The sequence below is a fragment of the Leopardus geoffroyi genome, chromosome E2 (assembly GCF_018350155.1).
Source record: "Leopardus geoffroyi isolate Oge1 chromosome E2, O.geoffroyi_Oge1_pat1.0, whole genome shotgun sequence".
Taxonomy (NCBI): domain Eukaryota; kingdom Metazoa; phylum Chordata; class Mammalia; order Carnivora; family Felidae; genus Leopardus; species Leopardus geoffroyi.
Window position 1 is genome coordinate 7,696,885 of NC_059335.1, and position 12,986 is coordinate 7,709,870.

Genomic DNA, 12,986 nt, shown 5'->3' on the forward strand with positions numbered 1-12,986 from the left:
GGGCTGGACTTGGTCCAGGACAGTGGGGGGGGGGCACAGGTCAGTCCTGGGCTCAGAAAGCCCCCTTGGGGATGGTGTGGGGACAGCCTGGCGGCCAGGAGGCCTGGGAGAAGGCTGAGGGTCCAGATGGGAGAGGACAGAGGCCTGAGTCCAGACCCTGGGGAGGGGAAAGAGGGACACAGTCCGGCGACTCTGGGGGCAAAAGGGAGGAATGAGGGCCAGACCCCTGGGACCCTGGGACAGTGGAGGGCCACCCCCAACAGACGAGGAGAGGTTTGGGGTCTGGGGGACAGGCTGAGCTCAGTGGGATATAAGGGATGTGACAGACCAGGTGGCATCGGGGGAGGGAGACCCGGGTCAGGGGCTCAGGAGATGGCTTCGGGGGTCTGTCCCGGGAGGCATGAGTGTCTGTGAGCCCAGGGAGGGAGGCAGGTAGAGCGGGGCCTGGGCAAAGGTGGGGTCCTCTTAGGGGTGGCCAGAAATGGGGGACCCGGAGGCACAGGGAGGCCATGGGCAGGGAGACACAGGGTGTGTGTCCCTGACCAGGCCTCAGGCTGGGTCCACCCGGACGGACAGCAAGTTCTTCCAAGGACACAAGCTAAGCCCTGACACCCGAAAGAAGGCGGGGTGCAGACAGCAGGACGCCCCCATAAAGCCAGCCTGACATGTGGGACTTGGGCTTGGCGCCTCTGGTTCCCAAGACTCCCAGAGGTCAAAGGGCAACTTGTAAAGTGAAAAGTCAACCAGCACATGAGAGAGAACCGGCTGGGGTCCTGGGTCACCCCACCTTCAGGGGCGGCGCCCACACCACCCTGCCCCCTCTGTGCCTCTTCAGCTTGCTCGCTGTCCCACACCCGGGTCTCAACTCCTCCCTCCCTCGGTGTCCCTCTCTTGGTCTCTTTTTGGATGTTTCTGTGTCTCTATCAGCCTTCATCTCCCTGCGCCATCTCGGGCCCCCTCCTGCCCTCTGTGCCTGTCGCCTGTCCCGTGCGGGTCCCAGACAGCCTGGCGGGACTCCCTGAGTGTTTCTATTCTTGGGCCTGAGTGACCTCCCCAGGTGCCTTCTCGCTGTGGCCTAATATGGTCCGAGTGAGGAGCCGCAGCACCGGGTGGGACCTGGGGAGGGGCGGGGGTCGGGCCCTCCCTCCCCTCCCCTCCCCTCCCCTCCTGCTCTCAGCCCCCCTCCCGGGCCTGCGCACCGATTCAGTGCTTCCTGTCTGCCCCTCACCACGCAGCATGCGCCCTGCACCCTCACTAGCCCTCACCTTCGAGGCCGCCACTTCTCCCGGGAACAAGGCCTGGCTCAGGCTGTCCCTTGCCCCGGGGCGCCCGGCCAGGCGGGTCCCAGAGCTCCCGGTGGTGAGGGGCTCCCCGGAGTCCTACCTAGGCCGCCCGTTGGGGGCGCACCACGCAGACCCGCGGGGGCTTCTCCGCCCCGCCTCGTTTCGGGAAGGGGGGCCGCAGTCACGCGGCGGGTGCAGGGTGGGGTGACAGCTGTCCCGCGCGCCCCCCCGGTGCTGACAGCTGAGGCCCGATTTAGCTCTGGGAGCCCGGGGCTGACCAGATAAGGCGGTGGCGGGGAGTGGTCCCGCCCCCAGGGCGCCCCTTAAATTGCCCAGATGGGCCTGGGGGACGGCCGCCGCTGACGCCAGGTGAGGGACCACGCTCCTTCCTCGACTTCCCCGCGGTCTGCCCAGCGGCTGGGCCCTCGCGCTCTCTCTCTCTCTGTCCCCGTCTCCCTCCCTCTCTCCCCGCTTCCCTCCGTCTGTCGGTCCGTCTCTCTCCTCCTCTTCCCCCTGCCCCGTTCCTTCCTCCCTTCTCCCTCCGTCTTCGGTTCCTTCCCAGCTCTGTCCTTCTCACTCTCCGTGGCTCCCCCTCCCCTTTCTAAATCTTGGCCCCTCGTCCCTGTCGCTCTTCTCCCTCATCTTCGCTTCTGTGTCTCTCTCTTCCTCGTCTTTTCCTCTCCCTCCCCGCCTCTCTCCATCTGACTCTTCCTCCCACCGACGGCTCCCCTTGGCCCGTCTCTCCGTCCCTCCCCCACGTCTCTGGGCCTCAGTCTCTCGTTCTCTGTCTCTCTCCACCTCTCCCCTCGTCTGCGTCTCCCGACCCTGTCGTCTCCTGCCCCCTCCCCCCTCCAGCTCCCCGTCGGAGGCCGCCAGGTCCTCTGCTGCGGTTTCTGCTCAATAAAGCCGTTCTGTCCTCACTCTCTCGCTCCCCTGGCCTCCTCCTTTCCTTCCTCACTCCTCCGATCCGATCCCGGCGGGCCTCCCTCCCAGAGACAGCGAGAAACTGAGGCTGAGAGACCGACCGAGAGGCTGGGGAGAGAGATAGAAAGACGATGCAGAGGGACACCCGGAGTCAGTGAAACAGAGACCAAAACGGGGGGCCAGAGACTCAGAGGTGGGACAGACTGTGGGACGGCAGAGACGCCCAGAGACACACACAGTGAGGTGGGGAGACGCGGAGACACAGAGGGACTCAGAGAGACCCAGAAACGGAGACCGGGCAGCGCCCCGCCCCCGACACAGCTGAGCAGCCCCCCTCACCCCCCCCCCCACCCCCAGGCCCTGTCAGGCCCGGGACAATGCGCCCTTGTCCCCGACCCCGCTCCAGTCGGGCAGCTGGAGGGTGGGCTGGGTCCCAGGGGAGGGGCAGCCACCAGCAGGCCCGGCTCCGGCCTCCACCCTCAGATTCCCCCTTCTCCCCCATCCTCCTCCCTCTGGCCTCCCAGCCTGCTTTCTGCTTTGCCAGGGAAGGGGACAAGCGTTTCCAGGGCACGTGCCTTAAGGACGTGAGCCGCCTCCTGGCCTCCCCCGCACCCTCTTGTCCCCTTCCCCCGGACCCTCCGCCTGTTCTTCCGGAGCGGCCAGCGTCCGGCTCCCATTCCTGGAGGAAACGGGCATTTTTAAATCCCTAGTGTTTGTCGGGCAAGTTCCACACACCGCCTCTCGCCTGATGCTCTGGGCTCTGCTGTCCCTTCCGCCCGCCCCATTCCCTGCACTTCTTCCCGATCCGGCTGAAAATGCGCATTTGTGGGGCACCTACTGTGTGCTGGGAAATTTACAAACTCTGTCTCCTCTCTCAACTACACTTTTCTCCTCCCGATTCCTTTCTTCCCTCTCTCCTTTCTGACCTTCGGCTCCCTCCCTCCCGGGGAGGGAATGGACACATATTGAGCACTTGCTGTGTGCCGGGTAGGTTACACATCTTCCCTCCCTTCCCCCACACCTTCTTCACCCCCTTCTCCCCCGTCTCTCCTCTGTCCCCTCCGCATCCTTCTGGGCTGTCTGCTCTCTTCCAAGGCAAAGGACACACATTTACCGAGCACCTATGGCATGCCCAACAATCGCCTGTGCTTCCTCCGCTGTCCTCTCACCCTGCTATTTCACTGACCTGTGGTTTCTGCTGCTTTCTGCTCTCTGCCAGAGAAGGAATGGGCACTTACTGAGCACCTGTTGTATGCCAGACAATCTCCGTGCACTCTCCTCCCCCCTCAATTCTCCCTGTTCCTTCATTTCTGACTTCTCCTTCTTTCTGCTCCATCAGCTTTTCCTTGGGGGAGACGACAAGCAACTAGGGAGCGCCAACTGTATGCCAGGCAATTAACATTCCATCTCCTCTCCTCTTGCCTCTTTTTCCCTGTCCCTCTCGCTCTGCCAGGCTTCTCCCTTCCCTGGGCCCTCTTTTGGGAAAGACAAGGAGCATTGACTGAGCACCTCCTGTGTGCCCCATGATTTGCCTGCACTACCTCCGCCTGTGCCTCCTCTCCTCTGCCAGTTCTTGGGGTTCCTTCCTTCCTTCCTTCCGGTCCGCCACCCTCGCGGCCTCCCCTGCCCTCGACCTCAGCCAACCTTCCTTTCCCTTCGCCCGTGCCTGAGTCTTCCTTTTCCTCTTGGTCTCTCTCCGCCCCTAGGAAGACAAGGTGCATTTACCGAGCGCCTCTTGGGTACCCACGGCCTAACCCACACATTCGCTTCTCCTGGGCTCCTTCTCTGCTCTAGCTCGTCCCCCTCCTCCCTGCTCTGTCTGCTCTCTCCCGGGGAAGGAGATAGGCATGAATTAAGCACCTGCTGTGTGTACACTGCCATGGCTTGCTTCACTGCCTGTTCTCCCTTCTCTCTTCCTCTCTGCTTCCTTCCCTCCTCCTGGCTGCTTGTGTGCTCATTACCAAGGAGGGCAGTGGGCAGTTATTAAGTACCTACTGTGTGCCCGCTGTCCTACATACACCGTCTCCTTCCCTCACAACTTCTCCTGTTTATTCTCTGCTGGAGCCTACGCTTCCCTGTCTTCTTTCTCCTGGGAAGAGAACGATCACTTAAGAAGCACCTACTGTATGCCCAGCAATTGCCACCGATGACCCTCTCTCTCCTTGGGCCGTCTTTCCTCCCGCTTTTCTGCTCTGGTGGTCTCTTCCCCTTCTTTCTGACTTGTTTCCTCTCTCCTGGAGACGGGAATGGGCGTTTCGAGCACCTGCCGTGTGCCGGGCTCTTTGCAAGCACAGCCTCCCCTCCTCACTGCCTCCTTCCCCCTCCCCCTTCCCCTCTGCTGCCTCTTCGCTTCCTTCCTGCTCTCGGTGCTGCCGACGAGGGGCCGGGGAAGGGGCCCTGATGGAGCACCAGCGGTGTGCCGGGTCATTCGCACGCACCGACGCGGCTCCTTCCACCTTCCGTCCCGCCCTTCGCCTCCCTGGCTTCCTTTCTCTTGTTCTTCCTCGTCAGTAGCGGGAGCTCGGCGTTTCCGGGCAGAAGGGATCTCGGGGCCCTCCGGGGGGTCGGTCACCTCCGCTGCAGAAGCGCAGGCCGTCGGGCCCCTCGCAGCCACGGTCACAGCCAATCCGGGCTCCGGTTTGATTCCTTCATCAGAGAAAAGGGCGGAGGTGGGCGAGGGCCGCTCTCCGGTGTCGGGGAGCCACGAGGGGACTGAATGAGGGCCGAGAGAGACAGCAAGAGAGAAAGTGCTAGAAGGGAACAAGGGAGGCGGCAGGAGGCGCCTTACTACCTCCCCCCTCCCCCCCCCAGCCGACGGCCACACCGAAAACTCGGAAGGGGAAGGGGGCTCTCCTCCCTCCCTCTCCCCCCCTGCTCGCTCCAGTGTCCGCCCCACCCCCGCCCTCCGGTCCGCCCCGGTCTGACCCTGACCGGCTGCCACGCGTCTCTCTCACCCCCTCTCACTCTCTCGTCTCTCTCAGACTCTCTCTGTGCCTTTCGCTCTCAGACTTTGTCTCTCCCACATTCTCTCTCGGACTCTGTCTCTCTCAGACTCTCTCAGACATTGTCTCTCTCACTCTGTCAGATTCTCTTTGAGTCTCTCTCTGGCCCGGTCTCGCTGACTCTCTCTGTGTCTCTCTCTCTCAGACTCTCTCAGACTCTGTCTCTCAGAATCTCTCTCTCTCTCTGTGAGTCTCTCTCTGGCCCGGTCTCTCCTCAGTCCCTCTCTCTCTGTCTCTTTCACTGTCCCAGACTCTCGGACTGAAACGCTGTCTCTCTGTGTCTCTCTCTCAGACCGTGTCTCTCTCAGTCTCTCTTTTAGACTCTCTCAGACTATCTCCCTCAGATTCTCTCTCTCAGACTGTCTCTCAGAGTCTCTCTCTTTCAGGCTCTCTCTGACTCGGTGTCTCTCACACTGTCTCTCATTCAGATTCTCTCTCACACTCAGTCGCTCTCTCTCAGACTGTCTCTCAGACTCTCTCTCGGACTCTCTCAGACTGTGTCTCTCTCAGTCTCTCTTTCAGACTCTCTATGACTTTGTCTCTCAGACTCTCTGACTCTCAGACTTTCTCTGAGACCCTCCGTCTCTCTCCCTGCCTCTCTCTCTCAGACTCTTTTAGGTTCTCCCTCAGACTTTCTTCTCTCTCTCTCTCTGTGTCTCTCAGACTCTCTCACACTTGGTCTCTCTCAGACTGTCTCTTAGACTCTCAGACCTTGTCTCTCTCAGTCTCTCTTTCAGGCTCTCTATGACTCGGTGTCTCTCAGACTGTCTCTGTCTCTCTGACTGTCTCACACTGTCTCTCATTCAGATTCTCTCTCAGACTCAGTCGCTCTCTCTCACACTGTCTCTCTGTCTCTCTCTTTCAGGCTGTCTCTCTCGGACTCTCTCAGACTTTGTCTCTCTCTCTGACTCTGTGTCTCTCAGACTGTCTCTGTGTCTCTCAGACTCCCTCTCTGTCTCACTCTCTGATTCTCTCTCTGACTTTGTCTCTCTCAGACTCTCCGTCAGACTCTCAGACCTTGTCTCTCAGACTCTCTCTCAGACCCTCTCAGACTCTCTCTCTCTCTCAGACTCTCTGACTCTGTCTCTCTCTCTCAGACTCTCTCACACTATCTCCCTCAGATTCTCTCTCAGACTTTCTCTCAGACCCTCCGTCTCTCTCCCTGCCTCTCTCTCAGACTCTTTTAAAAAGGTTCTCCCTCAGACTCCCTTCTCTCTCCGACCCTCTCTCTCTCTCTGTCTGACTCGCAGACTTTTTCTGACTCCGTCTCTCTGACTCTGTCTCTCTGATTCCCTGTCTCAGTAAGGCTCCTTCTTCATCTTTTTTCTCACCTGTTCCCCTGTCCCCACCCACTTGGTCTCTGCATCATCTCTGACCCGCTCTCCTCCTCACACTACCTTCTAGTTGCTTCTGCTCACACCGTCTTGATGGTGTCTGGCTTCTCCTCCTCCTCCCCCTCCCCTTCTCCCTCCTCCCTCTCCCCCTCTTCCTCCTCCTCCCCCTTTCCTTCCCCCTCCTCCCTCCTCCCCCTCTCCTTCCCCCTCCTCCCTCTCCCCCTCTTCTTCCTTCTCCCCCTCTCCTTCCCCCTCCTCCTTCTCCCCCTCTTCCTCCTCCTTGCCCCTCCTCCTCCCTGTCTCCTTCCCCCTCCTCCCTCTCCCCCTCTCCCTCCGTCTCTTTCCCCCTGCTCCTCCCCCTCCCCCTCTTCCTCCCCTTCTCCTTCCCCCTCCTCCCTCTCCCCCTCTTCCTCCTCCTCTCCCTCCTCCCCCTCCCTCTCCTCTTCCTCCTCTTTCCCCTTCCTCCTCCCTGTCTCCTTCCCCCTCCTCCTCTCCCTCCTCCCTCTCCTCCTTTCCCCTCCCCCCTCTCCTCCTCTTCCTCTCCCTCCCCCCTCTCCTCCTCTTCCTCTCCCTCCCCCCTCCTCCTCCTCTGCCTCCCCCTCTCCCTTCAGTCCCCAGCGGGGCCTCCCCCCACACCCCCACGCAGGTTTTCTTTATTCCCCTCATCGTGCTCCTCAGAGGTACTCTTTATGTCACACACACCCCTCCCCCAATTCTGGACCGAAGCTCCTGTCCTTCTTCACTCTCCCCCACCCAACCCCACCCCGTCTGGCTCCCTGTCTGGCTCCCTGCCCCGCGGCTCTCACCCTCTCCGGAAGCTTCTCTCCTTCCCTCAGCACTTCAAGCCCACCCCATACCCTCCTCCCGGCCGGGCTTCACTCCGCCCCCTCGTCTACCCCCTCCCTTTGCCCTCCAGGCGGTGGCGACGGGGACGGAGGTGGCATCCACACAGCAGCGCCCAGGACAGGAGGGGCCGCTCTGGGGGCCCCGTGTGGCAGGTCCCCCACTTCCCTCCGCTTCTCTGCGCGCCTCTCCTCTTCCTCTACTCCTGTCTCCTTCGCTTCCAGCTTCTTTTCCTTGTATCTGCTTCTCACGCCAACCTCCCGTTCTTCGGGTTGTGCTCGGGGAGCACTCTCCGGCTTTCCACCTGCCAGTCCCTGCTCCCCTCCCCGTCTCCCGGCCTCGGGCCCTCTCTCACACGCCGATTCTGTCCCCCCACCGTCCCTCCATGGGGCCTCCTATCCTCCCCCCCTTTCTGTCCACACTCCCGCTCGGCTTTTCACTGTACCTTCTTTTCAAGGACTTTTTACTCCTCTTTCTGCTCCGTCTCCCCCCCCCCCCCCCGCCCGGGTCCTCCCGCCCTGGCGTCTCTACCCCCCCCACGCCCTCCCCCCAACATTTTCCTTCTCCATTTCTCCGCCTGGTGTCGTCCCGAGGGTCTCCCTCATCCCGTCCGGTCCGTCGGTCTCTCGGCCCCACACCTGCCCCTCCCCCCAGGTCCCCGGCCGCGCCCCCGGCCCCCTGCCGCCTCCGACCGCGGGGAGGCCCCTGGCCGGGCGCCCCCACGAGCTGGTGACACCCGTCTCCTGCCCCCGAACAGACAGCCCCGTGGTTTGGGTGTCCCATTTCGCGACAGTCAGGTCACGTCCCGGGACCGCCAGCCCGCGGGTCTCCAGCTCCTCGCGCGCCCGGGGCCGGGGGACACTGCCGGCGACCCGGAAGGGCCCCGTCTCTCGGGAGGCGACACAGCCTCCCTTGCCTCTTCTCTGGCTCCGGCTCTGTCGTTCCTTCGGCCCCCCTTCATCACCCGGCTCCTTCCGCACGCCGTGGGCTCCGGGCTGTCGGTGTTCCAGGCTGTCACTTCTTCGTCTCCTGTGACACTTCTTCCGTGACAGAAGCGCCCGCGGCGTGGCGGCCGGGCGGCGAGGACGGAGAGGCGTCTCCGCAGCGGGGTGTGACCTCGGTCTCCGGTCGCCTCGCCTGGGCCGGGCCCCCACCCCACCCCACCCCACCCCACCCCACCGGACCCCGGCCCCGGCTTCTGGGCGTGCGCGTGCCTGCCCCTGCCAGTCTGCGCGCGCGCACGCGCCTGTCAGGGCCGGCCCGTGCGCGCGCGCGCGCCTGTCTGTGTGCGCGCGCCTGTGCCTCTGCGTCCGCGCGCGTCTACCTGTGCGCGTGCGCGCCCCGGCCCCTGCGGGGGGGGGGGCCCTCCCCCTCCCCCCGCCAGTATTTCCGACCCCCTCTCCCTCCCCCCATCCCTTCCCCTCCCCCTCTCGCTCCCCAGCCGCCCCTCACTGCCCCCCTCACTCTTCTCAGCGCGGCTTTGTGCTCTCGCCTCCCCATCCTTTTTCTTCCACTCCCTCCTCTCTCACCTCCCCACCCCCTCCGGGCTCCACGCGCGCCTGGCACTCCCCGCCCCTCGCTCACACCCCTCCTTTCTCGGCCTCTCTCCTCCTCCGCCCCGCTCTATCCCGCCTGCTCGCCCGCCCGCTCGCTCGCTCGCTCGCTCTCCACACTCGGGTCCCCCTTGTTCTTGTCTCTAGTTGCCGTCCGCTCTCCCCCCTTCCTCCGCCTGCTCTCCTCCCTGTCCTGCTCCGCCTTGGCCTTCTCATCGCGGCCCTGGCCGAGCTCTCCCTCCTTCTCGGTCGCTGTCCCCGTTCCTCCCCGTCCCCTTCCGCTCTCCCCGCCCTGCGTCTCTGCCTTCTTACCCCGTCTGGCCTCGCTGCTCCCGGTTCGCTCCTCCGCTCCGCACCCTCCCCTGCTCTCCCGGACCGTCTTCTGCCCCCGCCCGTCTTCTCCCGTGCGTTCCCTTCCACTTCCGACTGTCTCCCTTCGCCTCTCTCCCTCCTTCTCCTTCCCCAGACGTCGTTCTCCCCGCCACCGTCTCCCCTCTCCGCCTCTCTCTCAGGGCCTCCCCCCAGCCTGTCTTCTCGGTCTCCCTTCCTCGTACCCCTCCTCATTTCGTGTGTTTCCCCCTGCGCTTTCTCTTCCCTTCTTTCCTCCTGGCTCCCCTCTCCTGCTGGCTTCCATCCCTTCTCTCCCCACCCCTTCACTCTCTCTCCCTCTTTCCTCTCTCTCCTCTGAATCTGCTGCTTCTCTCTCTCCCCTCCCAGACTTCTCCCCTCGCACTGGCCTCCTTTCCTCTGAGCCTTGTCTCCCGGGAGGCCCCTCCACGCCCAGCCCCCGGCAGGGGCCCTGAGCTCCTCTCCCGTCTCCCTGCCTGAAGTCTCGAGCTGACATCCACCTGGGGATCTGTGCCGCGTTGGTGGCAAGAGGCTGGACAGCCCGAAGCAGGGCTGCGAAGCCTGCGGCCCCCCGAGGTGCAAGGGCATGTGTGACACCCTTTTTCTCTCTCTTTTCTGTCTGTCCTGGACCCTGGACACTGCCCGGAGGAAGGAGGCCTGCCCCTGGCCCAGGAAGGAGGAAATGAGGAGCTGGCCAGAGACCGGGAGTGAGTTGCCTGAAGACCACAGCATGTAAGTGGCAGGGCAGGGACTGGCTGGGCCACCCTGCTCCTTCCCCACTCTGCTGATCCCTGGTGGGCTTGGTGAGCATGGTGGGAAGGAGGCTGCCTCCTTTCTGCCCCGTTCCCCTCCCCAGCCCCCCACAATCCTCTCTTCCTCAGGCGACATGGAGCGTGGGAGGACCTCACCCGACTCCCATTTCACGGATGAGAACACAGGCACCGGTGTTCCCGAAGATCGGCATCTGCTAGGACAGAGGCTTCGTGGGGACCCCGGCCTTCCCAAAGGGCCAACAGCACCCCCTGCAGGGCACTTCTCTTCGTGGAGAGGGGCCATGTGGGCCTGACCTCCCCAGAGTATCCGGCGGAGTATCCTATGGGCCTGGGAGGTATTCTCTGGCGGCGCGAAACCTTTTATCGCCGCCTACTGATAAAGGACGGAACTGCAACCCAGCTGGATTAGGCACCGTGAATGGCCGCGAAAAACACAAAAACAAAAAAACCCTGCAGGGACTGGAATGCTTGGGGGGAGGGGTGGGTGGGAGGAGAGCTGTTGGTGGGGGGAGGGGAGACGGGAAATTTGCAAAATTCTGTAAAAATGTGAAAATGTTTACTCCTGGTCAATATGTAAACATCATACCCAGCAAGCTCTTTGGTTTTCAACTGAAACCTCCACCCTTCACGTTTTCAAGTCATTCCACGGGTGGGTTCTTTCCGCGTTGCCATGGAAAGAAATACAAGCATGACTCTTCCTGGAGAAACAAAGGAGAGTTGCTTGGCGGCCTGTTTCTAGGAAGTGGGCCACGTTGAGTTTTCCCCTGTAAGGACACCACTGTGTCCTGCTGAGATGGAAGGTGGGTGCCAGCAAAGGAGAATGACTGACAGCTAGAGAGGCCCCAGTAAGTGGCCCCGGTGCTCACTGTAGAGTCACTACTGGGTTAAATAATGGAGGCTACAGAACTGTTTCCCAAAGTCCCTGCTACAAGGCATAATTTGCCATAGGAGAGTCTTTAAAATACTTACATTATTAGCCTTATAGATTTTATTTCTATCTTTTTAATGTTTTTATTTATTTTTGAGAGAGACAGAGCACCAGCGGGGGGAGGGGCAGAAAGAGAGGGAGGCACAGAATCCGAAGCAGGCTCCAGGCTCTGAGCTGTCAGCACAGGGCCCAACGTGGGGCTCGAACCCACGCCCAGCAAGATCATGACCTGAGCCAAAGTCAGATGCTTAACAGACTGAGCCACCCAGGAGCCCCAGCCTTACAGATTTCAAGAGTGCCTGTCCTACAACTCTGTCCTAAGTGTATCTAAATGACAATATGAAACCCTGGAGTGGGAAAGGGGTTTCCTACACGCCAGGGAGCAGGTAACATCTTGGGGGGCAAAGAGGGGCATCCAGAGGGCGAGGCAGGAAACCCAGGAGGGAGGCAACCCCTCTATTGAGCACTTACCTGGCAGGTGCTCTCCCATCTCAGACCAGAGGACAGGAGGCCAGAGGAGGGAGAGAGTGGGTTCCTCAGGGGCAGAGAGAGAGAGGGGGAGGACAGAATGGCGTTGAGGCTATGAGGGGGTGGAGGGTGCCTCCGGCCTGGCTGGTGGTATTTGAGGGACTCACCTGTTGGGGCTGGGGGGTGCTCATCAATGAGGCTGAAAAGGAGGAATAGAACAAAAGCTACTGGGCCTCAAAGGCAAGGCAGAGGCCCTGGGACTTTGTCCCGAGGGTGCTGGGGAGCCACGGAGAGGCTAAGAGCAGGGGAGAAGTGAGGACAGCCCTGGTGTCAGAAATCCCCCTCATGAGGCCAGGGAGGAGGCGGCCAGGGCTGGGGCCATGGGGACAGAGAAGGGGTGAGGCAGGGAGGAACAGCAGAGGAGGGCACAGCAGCGCTCTGGTCTGTGAGGTCAGGTAGGTGGCGGCACCGCACGCCGGCGTACGGATTCCTGGAGGAGCTCTGACTGGGGGCAGACAGGTGGCAGTGACTCTCAGAGGTCCCCGAGAGGACACTCTGGGTCTGGAGACCAGGAAGGGGGTCTGAACTGGAGGTGGGCCTGAGGACAGTCAGCAAGAAGAGCTCCAGTGTGACAGGGAGGAGGTGGCTGAGACCGCCCCCGGCGAGTCCCCACCTGGGAGCGTGTCCTGCGGACACGCGTGCGTGTGCCCAAAATGAGGCAGGCACGTGGGGATTCCTGGAGTGCTGCGTGAAACCACCCAAAGGTCCATCCACGAGGGGCCAATGAATTCAACCCCAAGCCAGCCATGCACTCTGCATCCAAGATGGAAACCTCTCTGGTTTCAAGGGGAGGGAAAAACTAGAGCAACGCACTTTTTGTAAAACGATTTACATACACATTTGTGTGGTTACATAGAGAGCATCTCCAAAGCAGTGCACAGGAGACCGAAAATGCGGGCGGCCCCCCCAGGAAGGGGAACGGGGACCAGGCTGGGGTGAGCGCAAGGCCCTTGGCTTTGGATCCTATGGTATCTTTTGAGTTCTGGGCTCTATCCCGGATACCCTGATAAAATGAAATAGTAAATGAACTCTCCGGGGACAAGCAAGAATTAGGAAAGTTTAATGTGGACAGAACCCCAAGGAGCCTAAACTAGCTCAGACGTTGACTGGAATATACCACAGATTAACTCTGCTGGCTCCAGAGTGATCAAAAAACCCCTAGAGAAAAAGAAAGTAATCAGATTGATGAAGATCTCAATCTCAATCCACTAAAAAGTAACAAAATGGGGGGCGCTTGAGTGGCTCAGTCGGCTAAGCATCCGACTTCGGCTCAGGCATCATCTCACGGTTCACAAGTTCGAGTCCCGCGTCTGGCTGTGTGCTGACAGCTCAGAGCCTGCAGCCTGCTTCAGACTCTGTGTCTCCTTCTCTCTCTGCCCTGCTCCTGCTCATACCCTGTCTCTCAAAAATAAATAAAACATTTTTAAAAATTACAAAATGGTCCAACAAATGCCTGGGGCAAGAATGCAC

At 61.3% G+C, this 12,986-nt stretch overlaps 1 protein-coding gene across 1 annotated transcript; it reads left to right on the forward strand.

Moving 5' to 3' along the window:
- The first annotated feature begins 4,607 nt into the window (after positions 1–4,607).
- Positions 4,608–10,494, forward strand: LOC123578501 (vegetative cell wall protein gp1-like). The gene is made up of 5 exons (XM_045441362.1): positions 4,608–4,623; positions 7,155–7,223; positions 8,041–8,154; positions 8,439–10,019; positions 10,169–10,494. The coding sequence occupies exons 1-4, from the start codon at positions 4,608–4,610 to the stop codon at positions 9,740–9,742; spliced, it is 1,503 nt and encodes a 500-aa protein (XP_045297318.1). The 3' UTR covers positions 9,743–10,019; positions 10,169–10,494.
- The last annotated feature ends 2,492 nt before the right edge of the window (positions 10,495–12,986 follow it).